This window comes from Lissotriton helveticus, chromosome 1_1 (genome assembly GCF_964261635.1).
Source record: "Lissotriton helveticus chromosome 1_1, aLisHel1.1, whole genome shotgun sequence".
Taxonomy (NCBI): Eukaryota; Metazoa; Chordata; class Amphibia; order Caudata; family Salamandridae; genus Lissotriton; species Lissotriton helveticus.
This window is the reverse complement of record NC_136057.1, coordinates 2,138,310,166-2,138,329,126: the sequence shown is the minus strand read 5'-3', so window position 1 is coordinate 2,138,329,126 and position 18,961 is coordinate 2,138,310,166. Positions and strand designations below refer to the sequence as shown.

At 37.7% G+C, this 18,961-nt stretch overlaps 1 protein-coding gene across 2 annotated transcripts in view; it reads right to left on the bottom strand.

The window, feature by feature from the left end:
• The window catches only part of BTBD8 (BTB domain containing 8), a 419,591-nt gene that overhangs the window by 48,595 nt on the left and 352,035 nt on the right, over positions 1 to 18,961 (bottom strand). For both annotated transcript variants that reach the window (XM_078646322.1, XM_078646321.1), the window contains one exon: positions 120 to 207. In XM_078646322.1, the coding sequence (XP_078502448.1) occupies positions 120 to 207 (88 nt within the window). The remainder of the gene's footprint in view (positions 1 to 119; positions 208 to 18,961) is intronic.

Here is an 18,961-nt window from a genome sequence, read left to right as displayed (position 1 = left end):
AATGTTTCAAAAATATACCTGATCCTTTTTCCAACTCCAGAACATGTTAAAGTTTTAAATAGTTGTTCTATATAAATTTGCAATATTACGATTTGTTTTTGAGGTAGGCATTTACTCACCTACATGCTTCGCCATTACATGCAGTTTCAGTAACCTTCTTTTTAGTAACGAGTCCATTACTCAACTTTGCAGTCGACTTTGACTTCACTGTGCAAAATAAAATAGACAGTAGCATCAGCATTAAAATACAGTATTGAAATATAAAGACATTAACCGATATAAGGCAGGCAAAAATGTGTTATTTTCTTCCAGAAGACAGTTATACTAAGTAACTGATTTCCATTTCCAGTGTTTTAAAAAGATCTACATTTCGACATTTACTACCTTTTTTGCTTTACAAGATAGGTTGACTTGAAAAGAACCATTTTATTTGTTACCGTTATGTCACCAGTGATATAATAGTATAGGTAATTGAGATAATTACAAGCTGATGTGGTCTGAGCGATTCCAAAATTGGAATCGCACTAGGCTCAACTCAGCGTTTCATAATTCCGGAGTCAATGAAATAAGTACCTTTGTTTTTTGGTAATAGTAATAACTATCACATACTGGGTTACAAAAGGGTAGAAGTGCTATAACACATACAAGACAAATTCAACATTAGAATTATTAGTAGTAAGGTGGTACTGTATGCTTACTCACACTAGGTGAAAGGAAAGGATTCTAAAGCTCTACATTTTTATGAATAAGAAAAGTCGAATTCAGTACGTTTTTTTTTATTCCTCCCAAATTCTTTACATATTATGGCCAATTAAAAAGGGCCTATGATTAAGTTAATGTTTTTCGCTGAGGAGAAAATATTTACTTATTTTTCACAGAACATGGTCACAGAACGATGTGAGAATCACAAAACTGGCCTTGTAGAAGTAGTATTCCTCACAGGTGCATATATTTGCGTTTGTCCTTTTTTTTTTACATATCTCAGCAGCAGTATGCCTGCAGTTCAGCACCTGTTGTGCTTTACAGCTGTGAGACGTGATATTTTAGGTTGAGCTTGCAGGCAGCGCACATGTACTGTCACTTGGCAATGACCTGTTTTATCTAAAAAAAAAAAGAAAAAAGTTGTAACTTTTTTTTCTAAATGAGGCTTTTAGCCCACCCACTACTCACCATTCATTGGCATCATTATCACTCTTCTTTGCTGGCTTCTAATTTGGCAGCGCCTGCGATGCATCACTTCCTTGTCTTAGGGTAGAGCATGGACCAAGCACAGATTGGTGTAACTTAGTATCTGTTCACTGCTCCAGATGTGATTGAGGTACTATTTCATTTTTAAATAGGGCGATCTCAACCCGACTGCAAAGTATTGGAGTGCTTTACATGAGCACTAGTTACATTACATGTAGACACATACATTTTTTATTGCCATGGGGAGATTACATGATTTGCCCACAATTACAGGCAGTTGAGGCAAAGGCGAAATTCGAACCTGGTTCCTCTGTTTCAAAGTCAGCATCTTTGCATATTTGCAGTTAATACAGCGTAATATAACATAGCTTTAAATGGGATGCTATAAGATTGGTACATGATTTTTCATTTGAATATTTATTGATGTCATAGAGTTGAGTATATCATGTGTTACAGGACATTCTTAAATTCAGATAATACTAGTCAGTGGTATAATGCAAAATGATGGGGTCCCTGCAGAATGTGAAGAGTGGACCACGAGTCTCATGTATCTCACAGATATTCCTTGGGCAGGGTAGGGCGCCTCCAAAGGGTTTGGCGGCTCACGAAGAGTTGCCCTCTCCAACATGCACTGCAGCAGCTGCAGAGGCTTGTGTTATGCACAAGATACTACTTGCCCATAAGACAAACTGTCATTATTCACACCCACACAAACGTACACAAATACTCCCCTTTCCACTGCTCGGTCATTTGGTGTAACTCATTCACCATCTCTGAGACCTGGAAAAAAGTTCAATTAGACATTGGCGGTAACAGGGCATTCATTGAATGTTGTTCCAGCCCCTATCCCTGACTTTAGAGGCAGTGGAAGTGCTGAATGTCAAACAAAAACACTTGAAACACCTTATAGTCGCACACCACAGCCTACAATATCATTTCTTTTCAGGTCTCGTCTGAGATAGGGTATGTGCGGTCACTTGCGAGACATTTTGGTAGCTTACCATGCGCTTAGAGACCGTCCATTGCTTACTCTTGGATGTCTTCATCATAACTCTCCCTTTCTTTCTTTTGGTTTACCAATGAATGGGGTGTCAATTCCTGTTCTTGTGTTTGGCCTTTCCCTGGGGCATGGCCCAAGTACTTGTGTCCTTCCATTACTGTGGTATTGGGAGCTACTTTTTTGTTTTTTGCTGACACACTCCATAAGAGTGTTTTCCCCCGCTCTCACCCTTGTGTTTTTGTCGCCCATCCCAAATCTCGCCAGTGAGCTTGCGCCCCACTCTGTATACCCATCCTTGAAACCTAAAATAATTACTCATTTTTAAGTGATAGAATATATATGTTCACACACACATTTCTGTGCCGATTTATATATATATATATATATATGTATACACATGTATAAATATATATATTACCTACTGGCGGTCGCCAGTAGGTATATATAGTTAGGATTTTTTCCCTATGGGATTTTTGAAAATTCTATGTCTAATAACTTTTGCATTTGTGGACGGAATTGGCTGAAATTTTCTGGAAAATGGAACAGTTTGTTTCTGAGCAGCCCTTGAAAATTTGGGGGGGTTTCGTCAAGGGGGGGCCCAGAAAAAAGGGGGGTCCCAAAACGTGTTTTTAACATTGAGTTTTCCATAGGGCGGTTGGCCTCACTTTTAGGCCGAACGGCTGAATGGATTTGCACGACGAAACTTGGCAAAATTGTAGGGACTGGTAGCCCGATGTGCCTTTTGTAGGTCTCAATATATGTGCTCTAGTGGATTTTGAGAAATTAATGTTTAAAAAAAGATATATATCTGTAACAGCGGACCGGGCAGCGCCCCGGTTCGCGGACCGGGGCGCGTACCGGAACTTCGCGTAGCGAAGCTGATTGGCTCTCCGGTGTCTGTCAACATTCTAAACAGTCCGGAGCGGCCGCCATCTTGTCTCTCGGTAGGATTGAGAGACAAGAGGAGGCCAAAACAAAGGGGGAAATAACCATAAGGGGGCATAGTAGATCCTCCCTGACCCCCTAGGTTTAATGTGGAGGCTTTAAAAGGGCCCCGCGGGGCAAAAAAAATAAAAAAAAATTTTTTTTTTTTTGCGTGGGTAGCGCCCGGTCCGCGAACCGGGAAGCGTTCTAGGCAGCGTACTACAATGAAAAATGAATGATAGACTTTTCAAATGCTGTATGTTAATTGATTGTTGGTTTTGTTGATTATTTTTTATTTTCTTTAATTTTTTAAGCTTTTTTTTATTGTGATTGTGTTTCATAATTTATTAAACTTTCTAACATTTCATTGTCAGAAATTTCATAATTATCATTGAATATACATTGTAGTCTCTGAGGGTGTAAAATGTCCTCATTTTCAAGGAGGTTATCTACTGCTTGTACACATTGCAGTAGTTCTTTGTCCCAAGTTTCATCGAAAAATTCAATATCATTTTCATCAATGATTTCTTGGCTGCTCTCTTGCAGGACAATTTGAAATTCAACTTTCTGTTCGCCTTCCATTTTGCCTGAAATTTAGATTAAAAAAATATATATTAGTAGAGATAGGGCACTGTTGGGATTAATTTTAGATAGGCAGTTTTTATCAGTGAATTTATCTTTGGGCAGTGTATAGTATCAGAGTGGAAGTAGGAATATAAAAAAGTGTATGTGATTTAACGTAAGTAAATTCATAATTATACAAGAGAAGCCTAACTCCATCCATAACTATAACAGAGAAGTCTATCTAAATCTATAACTACTACAGAGGGATAGTATATAACTATCAGAAAAAGTTTACCATATTAACTTATAGTGCACAATATACTTCAGTTTTAAAAATAAAAACTTACCTTTAGAAAGAAGTTGAAGGAATTAGTGAAAATACTATTGAAATGTACACCAAGAACTAGTAGTCAAAATGGCTGTGTTTTCTTCTCTTCCTTTATATATATTCAGTTATATAACCAATGAAATGTCAGGTAAAAAAAGTAGAAAATGAAAGTAACATATTAATTGGTTGTCAATTCCAACACTTCAGATGTGTTTTGTGAAGTAATTTACCTCAGGGTATTTAGAGAGGTCTACAGGCTAAATGGCTAAATGGAATTCCAATCAAATTTGTGAAAATGGTAGGGATTGGTATGTAGTATGAGCTAATCTATATTTGGTGAAATTGTCTCCAGTGGCTTTTCTGTGAACTACTTTCCCACCTTTTTTGATGGTGCGCTTCCCAGGGAGCGACCCGGTACGCGAACCGTTGAGCGCCCCGGTTCGCGAACCTTAAGCGTTACGGGAGTCCACCATTTTGTGTTTCGGTCGAATTAAGATACAAAATGGAGGGCAAATAATGTTCAGAATGGGTAGAAGGGGGCACGGTAGACTTATCTTGACCCCCTAGGTTTTGTGAGGGTGGCTGAGGAGGCTTATATGTGCGAAAAAAAACCATTTTTTAAAAAAATTTCGCGAGGTTAGCTCCCGGTTCGCGTACCGGGTAGCGTCCCAGGGAGCGTACTTTGTTGAAAATTAGTGAAAAAAGTTAGAGGAAAAATAACAATTGTGAGTGATCAGATGTAGGGTAGCTCTGAGAAGAGCTTTTGGGTTTATGGTACATTTAGGTACTTATAAGTAGGTACCAATGCACATTCTTAAATTCAGAGTGAAAATTCTGTTGCCCTCATCTGAGAAGTGAACTCCATCTCCTCTGTAGATATCTTGCATGTAGTAAAGCAAGTTATTGTTGTACAGGGAGCCCATTCCATGGTCTCTCATGTAAGCTGAAACAGATTTGTTTACATGCTTCCTCGACTTCTCAATTTGTGGACAAAATTGGTTTGACCACCTCCATTTCTGTCTTTGGCATATATTTGAATATACCAAGGCAGTCTGAGGAAAAAGTGCCATCAATTGCTCAAAGGTGTCCTTTAAAAGCATTTCCAGACCTACCCCAGTCAAAGTGCCCAAATCATTACCTCCACAGTTCACAATTAACAGGTCAGGTTTGGGCAAATGCATAAAGGTTTTCACCAATGGTATCAATTGGTGACATTTTAATCCTCTGTGGCCAAACCACTTAATTTCCACATCTTGTAAATTGAGGTTAGGTAATTTTCTGTTCTCAGCATACCTGTGAGCCCAGTGAATATAACTATGTCCAACAATCCAGACAGAAAACATGGTGAGAGGAGGTTCTCCTGCAGTCAGATGAAGTGTGGCAATGAAATGGCAGTTGAAAAAATGAGAGTTTAAAATGAAAAAAACTGTGGAGTTTCTGTGTTCATGAAGCAGTAACAGTGATTGGTGGATTTTGATTGCTGAAAACAGAAAGTTAGGGTGCATGGGTGAGTTCTTTGAAAGATGTATTTTGAGTGGTCAATAAATAATCATTAAATGAAAGATTGCAGTGGATATGCAGGTGCACTGAGAGTTCAGAGTTCAATTGCAACATTGTTGTGTGAACTTGCAAACACCAGAAGTCTTCCAAGAGGTGGTTGCCATGCAGAAAAGGCATGAAATGGCAGAGGGGGGAAGGGTTTTCATTTGAAAAAAAGTGAGGGAAGAGTTTTGATTGGGTGACATGGGAGATGTGTGTGAAGAATTACAGCATTTCTGTGCTTTTGATAGCTGCAGACTCTGGAGTGCATACCTTTTGCTCTGCTGAAGACAAATTGGTGTGTTTCTGAGACTGTTTTCCAACTCAAAGTATTTGCTAAGGTGAGAAAATATTTCTTTAATTTAGATAGAGAATAGTGTGCTTTAAGGAGAAAATTATGAATTATGTGGCGCAAAATGCTTGTAAATATGCTCCCACCTGTGCATGGAAAATTTAGATTTTGAATGTTTGTGTTACATAGCCATGTTAAAAGTGATACAAACATGCTGCAAAGGCAATCAAAAAACGCTTTTATTTGTCTTAAGGACATTTTAAGTAATTTTCCCATGTGCAGTGTTTTGAAATTATGATTTGAAAATCGTTTTTGGGGAAAAGGAATTGTTTTTAAATTTATGACAAGGACATAATGGTGTATGCTTCTTTATAAGGCAATTGACTGTCCCTGATGTTATTTTTCCCATTTTAATGTAAGACCTTTCTCTGTGGCGCAAATTGCTTGTAATTATGGTCCCACCTGTGCATGGCAAATTTAGATTTTAAATGTTTGTGTTACATAGCCATGTTAAAAGTGACCCAACCATGCTGGAAAGGCAATCAAAAAACACTTTCATGTGTCTTAAGGACATTTTAAGTCATTTCCTCATGTGCAGTGTTTTGAAATTATGATTTGAAAATCGTTTTTGGGGAAAAGGAATGGTTTGTAAATTTATGACAAGGACATAATGGTGTATGATTCTTTATAAGGCATTTCAGTGTCTCTGATGTCATTTTTCACATATTACATTAAAAGACCTTTCCCTGTGGAGCACATTCCTTGTAAATATGCTCCCACCTGTGCTTGGTAAATTTAGATTTTGACTGTTTGAGTTACATAGCCATGTTAAAAGTGACCCAAAAACTTGCAAAGGCTTTTAAAAAAACTTTCATGTGTCTTAAGGACATTTTAAGTAATTTCCCTGTGGGCAGTGTTTTCAAATTATGAATTGAAAATCGTTTTTGAGGTAATGGAATGTTGTTAAAATTTATGTGCGCCATATGCCCCCAAATTTATTTTTCAGGGGTGCAGCAGGGTGTTCTTGAGACACCCCTGCACCTTTGGAAAAACTCCTAATTTGCGATGAGCTAATTGCTAATCGCAAATTGCACCTTCATTCATATGGGCATCCTGGCCCATGGAAATGAATGGGTAATTTGCAATTAGAAATTTGCTCATCGCAAATTTGGAATGGTAAAGAATCGCTATTTATTCCTTAAAATTCGCTATTTTGGAAATGCAAAATAGTTATATGATACATATGGCGGTTGATGTCTAACAAGATAAGAAGCTTAGGGATACATTTATGATGACTGGCGCAATGAAGTGGACATCACTTACTTCATTGGTAGAGCTTTACATGTATTATGTCCTCTGTATTCTTCATCAAGCGTAACTTTAATCTGCAATCCTGAGTAGGCCTCACCTTAAACAAACCTCTGGATAGGCCACACCTTATCGTCATCATGAATTAATCATTTAAAATGCTAGGGACAGATTTATGATAGGTGTATGCCTCTTTTGCGCCACTTACAAAACACTGTCCACGGGGAAATGACTTAAAATGTCCTTAAGACACATGAATGTGTTTTTTTAAAGCGTTTGCAATTTTTTTGGGTCACTTTTAACATGGCTATGTGACTCAAACAGTCAAAATCTAAATTCACCATGCACAGGTGGGAGCATATTTACAAGGAATGTGCTCCATGGGGAAAGGTCTTATAATGTAATATGGGAAAAATGACATCAGAGACACTGAAATGCCTTATAGAGAAGCATACACCATTATGTCCTTGTCATAAATTTGCAAACCATTACTTTTCCCCCAAAACGATTTTCAAATCATAATTTGAAAACACTGCACATGTGGAAATGACTTAAAATGTCCTTAATTCAAAATTTGCTATTCCTTATTTTGCGATTGCACTGAAGGATTTGCAAATTTTGCGATTCCTTAAATGTAATGTATCAAACAAAAAATATGTAAAAAATGACATTAAGGATTTGGAAACTACCACCAACTTCTAGTTTGTGGTAATTTGCGAATTCTTTTCAAAAAGCATTTTTTTCCAAAAAACAAAAGGTGCCATATGACGCCAATACATGTCCTTAGGGCATGTATGTGCGCCATATGCCCCCACATTTCTTTTTCAGGGGTGCAGCAGGGTGTTCTTGAGATACCCCTGCACCCTTGAAAAAATTCCTATTTTGTGATGAGCTAATTGCTAATCGCAAATTGCACCTTCATTCCTATGAGCCTCCTAGCCCATGGAAATGAATGGGTACTTTGCAATTAGCAATTTGCTCATTGCAAATTAGGAATGGTAAAGAATTGCTATTTATTCCTTAAAATTCGCTATTTAGGAAATGCAAAATAGTTTGATGGTACATATGGTGGTTCATCTGTAACAAGATAAGAAGCTTAGGGATACATTTATGATGACTGGCGAAATAAAGTGCAAATCACTTACTTCATTGGTAGGCCTTTACATGTATTATCTCTTCTGTATTCTTCATCAAGCGTAACTTTAATCTGCAATCCTGAGTAGGCCTCACCTTAAACAAACCTCTGGATAGGCCACACCTTATCGTCATCATGAATTAATCATTTAAAATGCTAGGGACAGATTTATGATAGGTGTATGACTCTTTTGCGCCCCTTACAAAACACTGTCCACGGGGAAATGACTTAAAATGTCCTTAAGACACATGAATGTGTTTTTTTAAAGCGTTTCCAATTTTTTGGGGTCACTATTAACATGGCTATGTGACTCAAACAGTCAAAATCTAAATTCACCATGCACAGGTGGGAGCATATTTACAAGGAATGTGCTCCATGGGGAAAGGTCTTATAATGTAATATGGGAAAAATGACATCAGAGACACTGAAATGCCTTATAGAGAAGCATACACCATTATGTCCTTGTCATAAATTTGCAAACCATTCCTTTTCCCCAAAAACGATTTTCAAATCATAATTTGAAAACACTGCACATGTGGAAATTACTTAAAATGTCCTTAATTCAAAATTTGCTATTCTTTATTTTGTGATTGCACTGAAGGATTTGCAAATTTTGCGATTCCTTAAATGCAATGTATCGAACAAAAAATATGTAAAAAATGACATTAAGGATTTGGAAACTACCACCAACTTCTAGTTTGTGGTAATTTGCGAATTCTTTTCAAAAAGCATTTTTTTCCAAAAAACAAAAGGTGCCATATGACGCCAATACATGTCCTTAGGGCATGTATGTGCGCCATATGCCCCCAAATTTCTTTTTCAGGGGTGCAGCAGGGTGTTCTTGAGATACCCCTGCACCCTTGAAAAAATTCCTAATTTGCGATGAGCTAATTGCTAATCGCAAATTGCACCTTCATTCCTATGAGCCTCCTAGCCCATGGAAATGAATGGGTAATTTGCAATTAGCAATTTGCTCATTGCAAATTAGGAATGGTAAAGAATTGCTATTTATTCCTTAAAATTCGCTATTTAGGAAATGCAAAATAGTTTGATGGTACATATGGTGGTTCATCTGTAACAAGATAAGAAGCTTAGGGATACATTTATGATGACTGGCGCAATAAAGTGGACATTACTTACTTCATTGGTAGGCCTCTACATGTATTATCTCCTCTGTATTCTTCATCAAGCGTAACTTTAATCTGCAATCCTGAGTAGGCCTCACCTTAAACAAACCTCTGGATAGGCCACACCTTATCCTCATCCTGGATTAATCATTTAAAATGCTAGGGACAGATTTATGATAGGTGTATGCCTCTTTTGCGCCACTGTGCGTCACTTTTATGATGCAGCGGCGGTGCAAAAGATTTGCTATGAGGCGACAAAATTACAAATTGATGCATTTAGGCAGATATGTCATGGTGTAAAAAAAACGTACCACATGAAACCGATGCAGCAGTGATGCAAAAGATGCACCATGTTGCAAGACAGGCCTCACTTGGGGCCATATGTATCAAGCTAATTAGCATTCGCAAAGATCAAAATTCTGCGAATTTCGGCCTTTGCGAATGTTAATTAGACAAATGGTATGTATCAAACAAGTTTGATGCAAAATAAGGAGTAGCAAAATTTGCTATTCCTTATTTTGCGAATGCACTGAAGGATTTGCAAATTTTGCGATTACTTAAATGCAATGTATCAAACAAAAAATATGTAAAAAATGACATTAAGGATTTGGAAACTACCACCAACTTCTAGTTGGTGGTAATTTGTGAATTCTTTTCAAAAAGCTTTTTTTCCCCAAAACAAAAGGTCCCATATGACGCCAACACATGCCCTTAGGGCATGTATGTGTGCCATATGCCCCCAAATTTCTTTTTCAGGGGTGCAGCAGGGTGTTTTTGAGACACCCCTGCACCCTTGGAAAAATTCCTAATTTGTGATGAGCAAATTGCTAATCGCAAATTAAACCTTCATTCCTATGAGCCTCCTAGCCCATGGAAATGAATGGGTAACTTGCAATTAGCAATTTGCTCATTGCAAATTAGGAATGGTAAAGAATTGCTATTTATCCCTTAAAATTCGCTATTTAGGAAATGCAAAATAGTTTGATGGTACATATGGCGGTTCATCTGTAACAAGATAAGAAGCTTAGGGATAGATTTATGATGACTGGTGCATCACCAGGGATGTGTCAGTCATCCTGCGCCGCTGTTCCGCCACCCATGGTGTGCTGCATTTACAATGCGGGGCATCATGGGGCAAAAATGGCACAGATGCGTGACGTATCTGTGCTGTAAAGGTAGTGATTGCTGGAGTTGTATCGCAAGTGCGATGCAGCTCAAGCAAGGCTCAGGGGTGCCCCATCTCCACAATGTTGCGTCAAGACCTATGCCTGCTTAAAGCAGGCGCAGGGTTTTGACGCAGCTTTCTCCTATCTGATTGTAAATACGGCACACCATGGGTGGCAGAGCAGCGGTGCACGTTAACTGGTGCATGCCTGGGGATGTGCCATTTAACATAAATCTGCCCCTTTACATTTAAGTATGTGCAGGACACACAGAGTCGGTGAGGCTTATCCAAGGTTAAGAAGAGATGAGTCCTGTTCACTGAAAAATTAGACATAGTCTTCACCTGCTCAGCATTGCTGGACATGGCTAAATAATAGCTGCAAAATATTACTCTTGTTAAACAATTTTACTATTATAATCTCTGAGATTTGTCTCTTACTCTGCAACATCTCATTGTTGTTATCTTTCTTTAAAGATAAAGACAACATCAACATGAGCGACAATCTGCAATCAGTTGATTTTGACCTCATCATTGAACTCGTAATTGAAACATCAGTGGATGTTGATCCCTTGGATGATTTAAATCCTGAGGATGAAGAAGAGCGTGATGAGGATGCAGATTTGTCCGAATTATATGACATAGGGTGGGAAGCTGACCTGCTTGAGCCTATGGAACTATAAACATTTATTTTTAAAATTTATAATTAATAAAAAGTAAAAATGTAAACCGTTTAATTTAAAAATAAAGACACCTTCAAAAACAGGTTATGTGTAGTGTCTTCAATAAAATATTAAAATATGCTCATAAAATTAGATCAGATTCACATATAAAATAGCACAGGTAACATAAATATAAATGTCATTTCTTTTCTGCTATTTCTGTATTGTAAATTTGCCAAGGACTAAAAAATCTTCTATTTAAAATGTCAAGTAGTGTGTTAAGTTTTTGATCACTGTTATTGATTTACTGTTTGGTAATAGTGGTTAATAACATTTTTTATTATATTTTACCACAGATTCAACTGCAGATCATTTCAAGATTTCACCATGCCAACAATAGAAAGACAGAGAAAGGCTGCAAAACGTCAAAGACAGCAGGTGAAACAAAATAAGCAGCAGTCCTCTAACAAAAAGATTTGTCAAGTCACGAAGAAAGCACCGGGTAAGAGCACAAAATATTTCATAAGAAATATGTGTAGTAAAAAAAAATATTACTACAGAAAATGTTTCAGTCCAGAAAAAGAGAACCAATTCAAATGGAAAGGAAAGGCCAATCAAAAATGTTACTGCTAGAGCAAGAGATAACTCTGTGCATGATAGTAGAAGGAAACAACAGTTTAGGGACATTCGTAAACGAATGTTCCGCAACAGGATAATTGGCAATTTGTTAAAAAATATTAAGAAAGGTCAACAGAAAGTGGTTTTTTATAAGAGAAAAAAAAAAGTTGAGAAAGTTATTGATCAGGCATTTGAAATTAAACGCAAGTTATTTATTTTGATAATCAATAGAATTAGGAAGCTAAACAAGGCAATTTATGATTTCAAAAGAAATAGTAGATGGAAGAGAATAGTTAATCGTAGTAATTTTTGTGAAGTTTTTTCTGGAGAATGGATGCATAGTTCAAGCTGTGAGGCATTTTTTAATGAGGAGAGTTATTTCCAGGATAATGATTTGGTGCATGCAGTTGACACCAGTGGTCGTGCTTATGAAGTGAAAGATGGTTGTCCAGTTGAAAAAGAAAAACTTGTGACAACAGAGACAGAAGAGGTGTTAGGTAATGAGGTTTTAGGAAGACGTGCTAAGGGTCCTGTCTACACCTGGAAGTGTAGTAGTATTTGTAGTGTGCGACAGGATTCCATCAATTTGCTTTGTGATTTTGTACGGTCATTTAATAAGAAAAGTTTGAAGCAGAAAATAAGGTTGTTGCAAGAATTAGATCCTTGCAGAGTGAGAGAAGTGACAGGTTTGCATGGTCATTCACTGGCTTGTCTTTCCAGGAGAGTATGCCAGAGTGTTTTTCATCATTTCAGGATGCTAGCAGTGCATCATAATAAAGTGAGGAAATTAGTTAGAATGTTGTATTATGCTAAGAGTCCAGCAATTATGCTTAAACAATTATGCGCTGCTCTTTTGCATGGTTCTGAAATAGATGTGAAGAATATATGTGAAGAAATTGAGTTTTGTTACTTTGGAAGTAAAGAGGAGAATGTTGAAATTGACCCAGAAGAAGAGGGTAATGTGGAAGATAGTGTACAGGTTTCCAGTACAGATAATTTCCAGAGGGAAATTGCGACGTTTCAGGTGAAATCAAGTGAGAGGCCTAATTTCACTTGTGTGTGTTGTCGACGCACTTATTATAAGAATCAGACTAAGTTAGTGGATTTATATGCAAAAAGTGAAAGGGAAAATAATAGTGAATGGAAGGATTTTGCAACATACTTGATGGTAGAAAATTGTTTTGATTTGGGATTCGATCAACGTGTGTGTACTTATTGTTGTTGCAAATTAAATCAAAACCAGATGCCTGCTAGAGCAGTTCATAATAATCTGGAATTGGTTGAGATTCCTTCTGAATTGAAGGATTTAAATACTTATGAATCTATTTTGATTCAAAGTATCCATCCCTTTCAGGCTATTGTAAGAATGGAGCCAAAGACAGGGAAATTGCCTCCATCAGATTTACAGAGAGGATTAAAGGGAAGAGTTGTTTATTTGCCTCTAGATTTGAAGAAAAACATTAACACAATTGGAGTAGAAAAAGTGGAAGAGGAACCTCTGGTTATCTTAGTTAATGGGGTTCCGACAAAGAATAAGAAAATATGGCAAGATTTAGTAGATGTTAGGAAAGTTAAAAAGGCAACATTGTATTTGAAAAAAAATAATAAATACTATAATAATGTATATGTTGCAGAAGAGGAAGTAAGTGAGGAAGAGGATAGCGATTTGTGTGCTGGTCAAATTGAGAAAGTAGAACCCTCTACTAGTGAAGAAATATATGAACATTATAGTTTTCATCCTTTGCATTCCAAGGAAGTCATGGGGAATGCTATTGAGTTGTTTCAAATGAAACAAGCCAAAGGGAGTCCCATTAGTGTTTGGGAGGAAAGTTTGGAAGCTCGGTGTTTCCCACAGCTTTTTCCAACAGGTCAGGGAGGAAGATATGATGAGCGACCTCATCAAATTCCTGCTTCTGAATACCGGACTTTGCGATTGTATGCAGGAGATGCTAGGTTTCGACAATGCATTCCTTATTTGTTTCATCTCCTGTTTGAAAGCGATCTGTCTGGACTGTCATATGCAGTGAACCACATCTTGAAAAGTGGTATACACATGCAAAACATCTCGGCAAGTGACTTTATGGATAAAGTCAATGTCCAAGACAGTATTTTGGATTCTCACCTGATTAATCTCATGGCGTGTCAGCGTGGTACTAATGAGTACTGGTACCGTCGTCATGGTGATTTAAAATGTATGCTGAGGAACTTAGGTACTCCCACATGGTTCCTCACTCTGAGCTGTGCCGAGTATGGCTGGGAAGACTTACTTGAATTTCTACGAGAGGCAAATGCTAACGTAGATAACATCGAATTCAAGACACCCGGAGAACTGTGCTCTTTGGATCCAGTCAATGTATGTAGGTACTTCAATCATAGATTTGAAGCTATGATGTCTTTCATCATGAATAAGAAGAATCCACCTCTTGGAGAGGTGTTGGATTTCTTCTGGAGAAAGGAGTACCAAGCAAGAGGTGCTCCTCATATACATATGTTGCTGTGGATCAAGGATGCACCTAAATTTGGAACGGATCCAGAAGACTCAGTGATGAGTTTCATCCAACAGTATTCTACGTGTGCTGTTCCAAACGCAAAGGAGAAGAAAAGCCTAAGAGAAAAAGTTCTGCGTTTCCAAAGCCATCGATGTGGAAAGTACTGCCGTCGTAAATTCTGAAACAAGGACAAGTTCTACACCAAATGTCGTTTCGGCTTTCCACGACCGGTGATTTCTAAAAGAAGAGTAAACAGTTTGATGTCTTCGCTGCGACACAATGTCATGAAGAAATCACCTAAAAACACATACAATTTGAAGAGGAACGAAGAGTCCAAGTACATCAACGACTACAACCCGGTGATTTTGTCCATGTGGAATGCTAACATGGATATACAGTTTGTGGCTGATAACTGTATGGCTGTGGCTCGGTATGTGACGTCTTACATCACCAAAAAAGAGAAGACAGAATTGAAGGATATGTGGGAGGACATTTCCCATGAAAAGAGCCTCAGCAAGAAGTTGTACAGTTTCAGTCTGAAGATGTTGTCGCATCGAGAAATCGGAGCGTACGAATGTTCTGACCGGTTGTCTTCAGCAAGTCTCTATGCCAAGTCCAGGAGTATCGTTTGGGCGAGTCTTGGTCTTGCTGCAACGCGTAATCGAGTTCTCAAACCTGTCCGGGAAATTGAGTATTTGGCGGAAAAGGAGCCAAACAGTACCGACATTTTGAAGACCAACATGTTGGATACATATTATCCAAATAGAAGCAGTCACCTCGACAATGTTTGTCTGTATGAGGTTCTTCAAAATTACATATTCAAGAGGAACATCAAAAAAGATACTGAGAAAGGAGTGTATGCTGTAATAGGAAGTGAGGGATGTCTGGTCAAGCAAAGAAAATGCCACTTGGTAAACCATCGAAAATTGAGTGGCGAATCTCCTGAAAAAAAGAAGTTTTTCTATTTAGCACTTTTGCAACTTTTCAAGCCTTGGCGTGCAGAAGAGGACCTGCTTGGAGATTTTCTCTGTTACGAAGACTCTTTCAATGCCGCCAAGGAGACCATAGAATGTCCTGCTTTTCCCAAATATGTAGAAATGTTGAATGCGGAAATTGAGCAGGAAGCAACGATTGCAGCCGAGATTGCCAGAGACAGTTCTCAGGACAGTCAGAGTTCTGCTTCATTGAGTCAGGATCCACTAGGAGGACCTGTTATTGAAAATGAAGCTGCCACTGCTATGAATGAAGTGGAAAGAGCCATGGCACATGCTCAGGAGGATGCGGTTAACTTAGAAGAGTTGGAAAGACAACTCAACGTTGAGCAGAGGAAAATATATGACGAAGTTACCATGCAAATTGATCATGGATTAAGTCATGATAAGAAAGAGTGCTCATGTACGTCGTTGAAGCCTGTCCGACTGTACGTGAGTGGAGAAGCGGGAACTGGAAAAAGTTTCCTCATTAAAGCAATTTCATGCTATTTGCAGGAAAGGACAGAGTCATCGCTGTCTTGTGTTGTCACTGCTCCAACTGGACTGGCAGCACATAATATTAAAGGGATTACTTTACATCGTTTACTGATGCTGCCAGTGGAGCATGACAACAAATTACAATATCACAAGCTATCTGGAGATGCTTGTTTTGAAGTTTCAAGAATCTTGAGGAAAATGAAACTTCTTATCATTGATGAAGTAAGCATGGTTTCCAATGTCATGCTTGCCTTTGTGCATTTGAGAATGCAAGAAGTTCTCAAAACAGAGTATGATGTGTTATTTGGTGGCAAACACATCATTGTTTTCGGAGATCTTCTGCAGCTGACACCAGTGAAAGGGCAACCTGTGTTCAAAATGCTCACGCATGAAGATACCAGGAAGTGCCTAGGCAGCATTGGCAACGTCAATATATGGTTAAACTTCAATTATGCTGAACTGCATGAAAATATGCGTCAGGCGAAGGATGAAGTTTACAAGACTATTCTACAAGATGTTAGAATTGGAAAAGTGACCGAGCATGGGAAAGAAGCTTTACATGCACGATTACTGTCAAATTTATATCCAGAACAAGATGTTGTGCCTGAGAATATTTTTCAGAAAATTACTGAGAAGAAATCTGGAATATGTTTGATGCCAACTCTTGCAGAATGTGCCAAATTCAACAACAAAATGTTGCATTTAGAAAAGCAAGAGATTGTGAAACTGGAAGCTATTGACAGAGTAGAGCATATGGGATCAACAATTATTTTGTCTGAGAATCTGAAAACAAAATTGGATTCATTAGAGAAGAGTATATCTAAAACTGCAGGTTTTGAAAAGACTCTGAATGTGTGCTTGAACTGCCGTATAATTTTAAGAAGGAATTTACATGTTGAAAGAGGTCTGGTAAATGGATCAATGGGTAATGTTGTTGATTTTGTGAAATACAGAAATAGAGATGGAATTGAATTTTTAAAAATTAAATTTGATGGCATTGAGGAAGTACAGCTAATTGGTCGTTGCTCTGCTAGATTTTTGCTTGTAAAAGACTTATATGTTCGCCGTAAGCAGTTTCCTGTTTGCTTGGCATATGCGGTGACAATCCATAAATCGCAAGGTTTAAGTGTAGACTGTGCATTGGTGAATATTGGCAGTTCTGTGTTCAAGGAGGGTATGGCATATGTGGCATTGTCACGAGTTAGAACTTTATCGGGATTGTACTTGATTGAGTGTGATGTCACAAACATTTGTGCGGATCTAGATTGTGTTAAGGAATACAATAGGTTAAGAAGAGAGTATGCGCCACATTTGCTTCAGTATCCTTTGTTTGAGAAACGTGTGGTAGGCCGGAAACGAAGAAATGTGACCAATACTGGGGAGGTTGTAGCAAAAAGACGAAAAGTCGATGAACCTAAAATTACAAGCAGAAACAAAAAGGATTCTGTTGAAGATGTTGTTGGTTTTCAGTTTGAAAACAGTTCTGGTGTCAACTGCTATGCTAATGTAGTGGTTAATGTTTTGTTTTCTCTAGAAAATGTAAAAGAAGAGATTGTGGTCAATTCTGATCAAACATTTTGCAGTTTGTTAAATTCTGTGTTAGAGAAATGTAGCACTGATAGAAGAAACATAGAAAGTGTGTCTGAAATTCGAAATCTGTTAGACAGATGTTCAGGCCAAACACAATTCTCTCAAAATATTCAGCAAGATTGTCAGGAGTTTTTAATGTATATGCTTGATGTATTGCATGCTGAAGGTGTAGATGTAGATCAGCTGTTTGGGCTTTCTTATCAATGGCAGCATGACTGCGAGAACTGTATGGTATCAAGTACTACTAGTGTAGACTCAGAAAGATTTATATATTTAACTTTGCCAGACAGTAAATCAGTCTCCTTTAATAAGCTAGTAAAAGCAGCTGATCACAACATGGAGTGTAGCCAATGTAAATCTGAAATGATGTCCACATTATTTATACGAACATATGGCCAGTATGTCATTTTAATGTTCCAACGATGTAGGCCTGATGGAACAAAATTGACAACTTTAATTAAAAATTTTGTAGCTTCGCAGTTGTCAATATCAGGAATGACTTTTGTAACTGCAGCAATTATATATCATGACGGCCCTTCAATAACATCAGGACATTACACAGCTTATTTAAAGTCTAGAAATGGCTGGTCATTCTGCAACGATTCTGTTTTAATTTTCAAAAAAAAATTGCCGTATGACCTTAAAAACTCTTACCTGGTGTTTTTAAAACCAAAATTTTAGGGAAATAATCTCGGGATGTGCTCTGTGGAATTTCAAGAAGTTCTAATGGCTCCTACACAATTTGGCCTTGAGGATAAGTGTAGTTCAGAGACATAACTTCTAACCATAAGACTGGACGTCATGGAGAAATAAGTGCACTTTGAATGAGTTCAGAAAAACTATTTCTTTTTATAAGCTAATTGAAGCAGCCAATCAAAACATAAAGTAGAGGGAATGTAAGTCTGCAACGCTGTCTACTGTTTTACATTGCTTTGTGATTAAAAGTGATGTAGAGAATTAAATAATTGTAGTAGTCATAGAGGTAGTGTAAGTCTGCTTCATAGTAAGCAGTATCAGTGTCATAGGAAATGTAGAACATGACTGAGCAAGAAGGGGAAGATATTACTATTCCAGGATTGTGAAAATGATCTTCAACATTTTAATTCTGAAAGTTGCGGAAATGCCAAATGACGGGATTGGCTTACAAGAAATCCAAGAGTTATAAATGGGTCTGACAAGATTTGGCCTTGTGGAAACTTGTGGTAGAGAGCAAGAAGTCATTTATTGCATGTAACATGTTTTTAAAAACGATGGAGATTTTCTTTCAGAAAGTGGCGGGCTGAAAGTAATAACAGCACAACAGAGTGTAAGCTGTTCATAGGACATCCTTTGACGTCATGGAAAGTAAGTTAACTTTAAGGAGTTCTGAATTCTGATTTGTTATGTCGTATGGGTTTTTTAAACACAATCATTTTGATTGTGTTTTTTTTTCCCCGCTGTTATATGATGAATACCTTCAAGTCACTGTTTTTAGTGAATTTTGATACATTCTGAGAACAGCAAAAATAAACCATTTAACATGTATAATTAATTCTGTACTGTTTGCATTTATGATGTATATGTAGA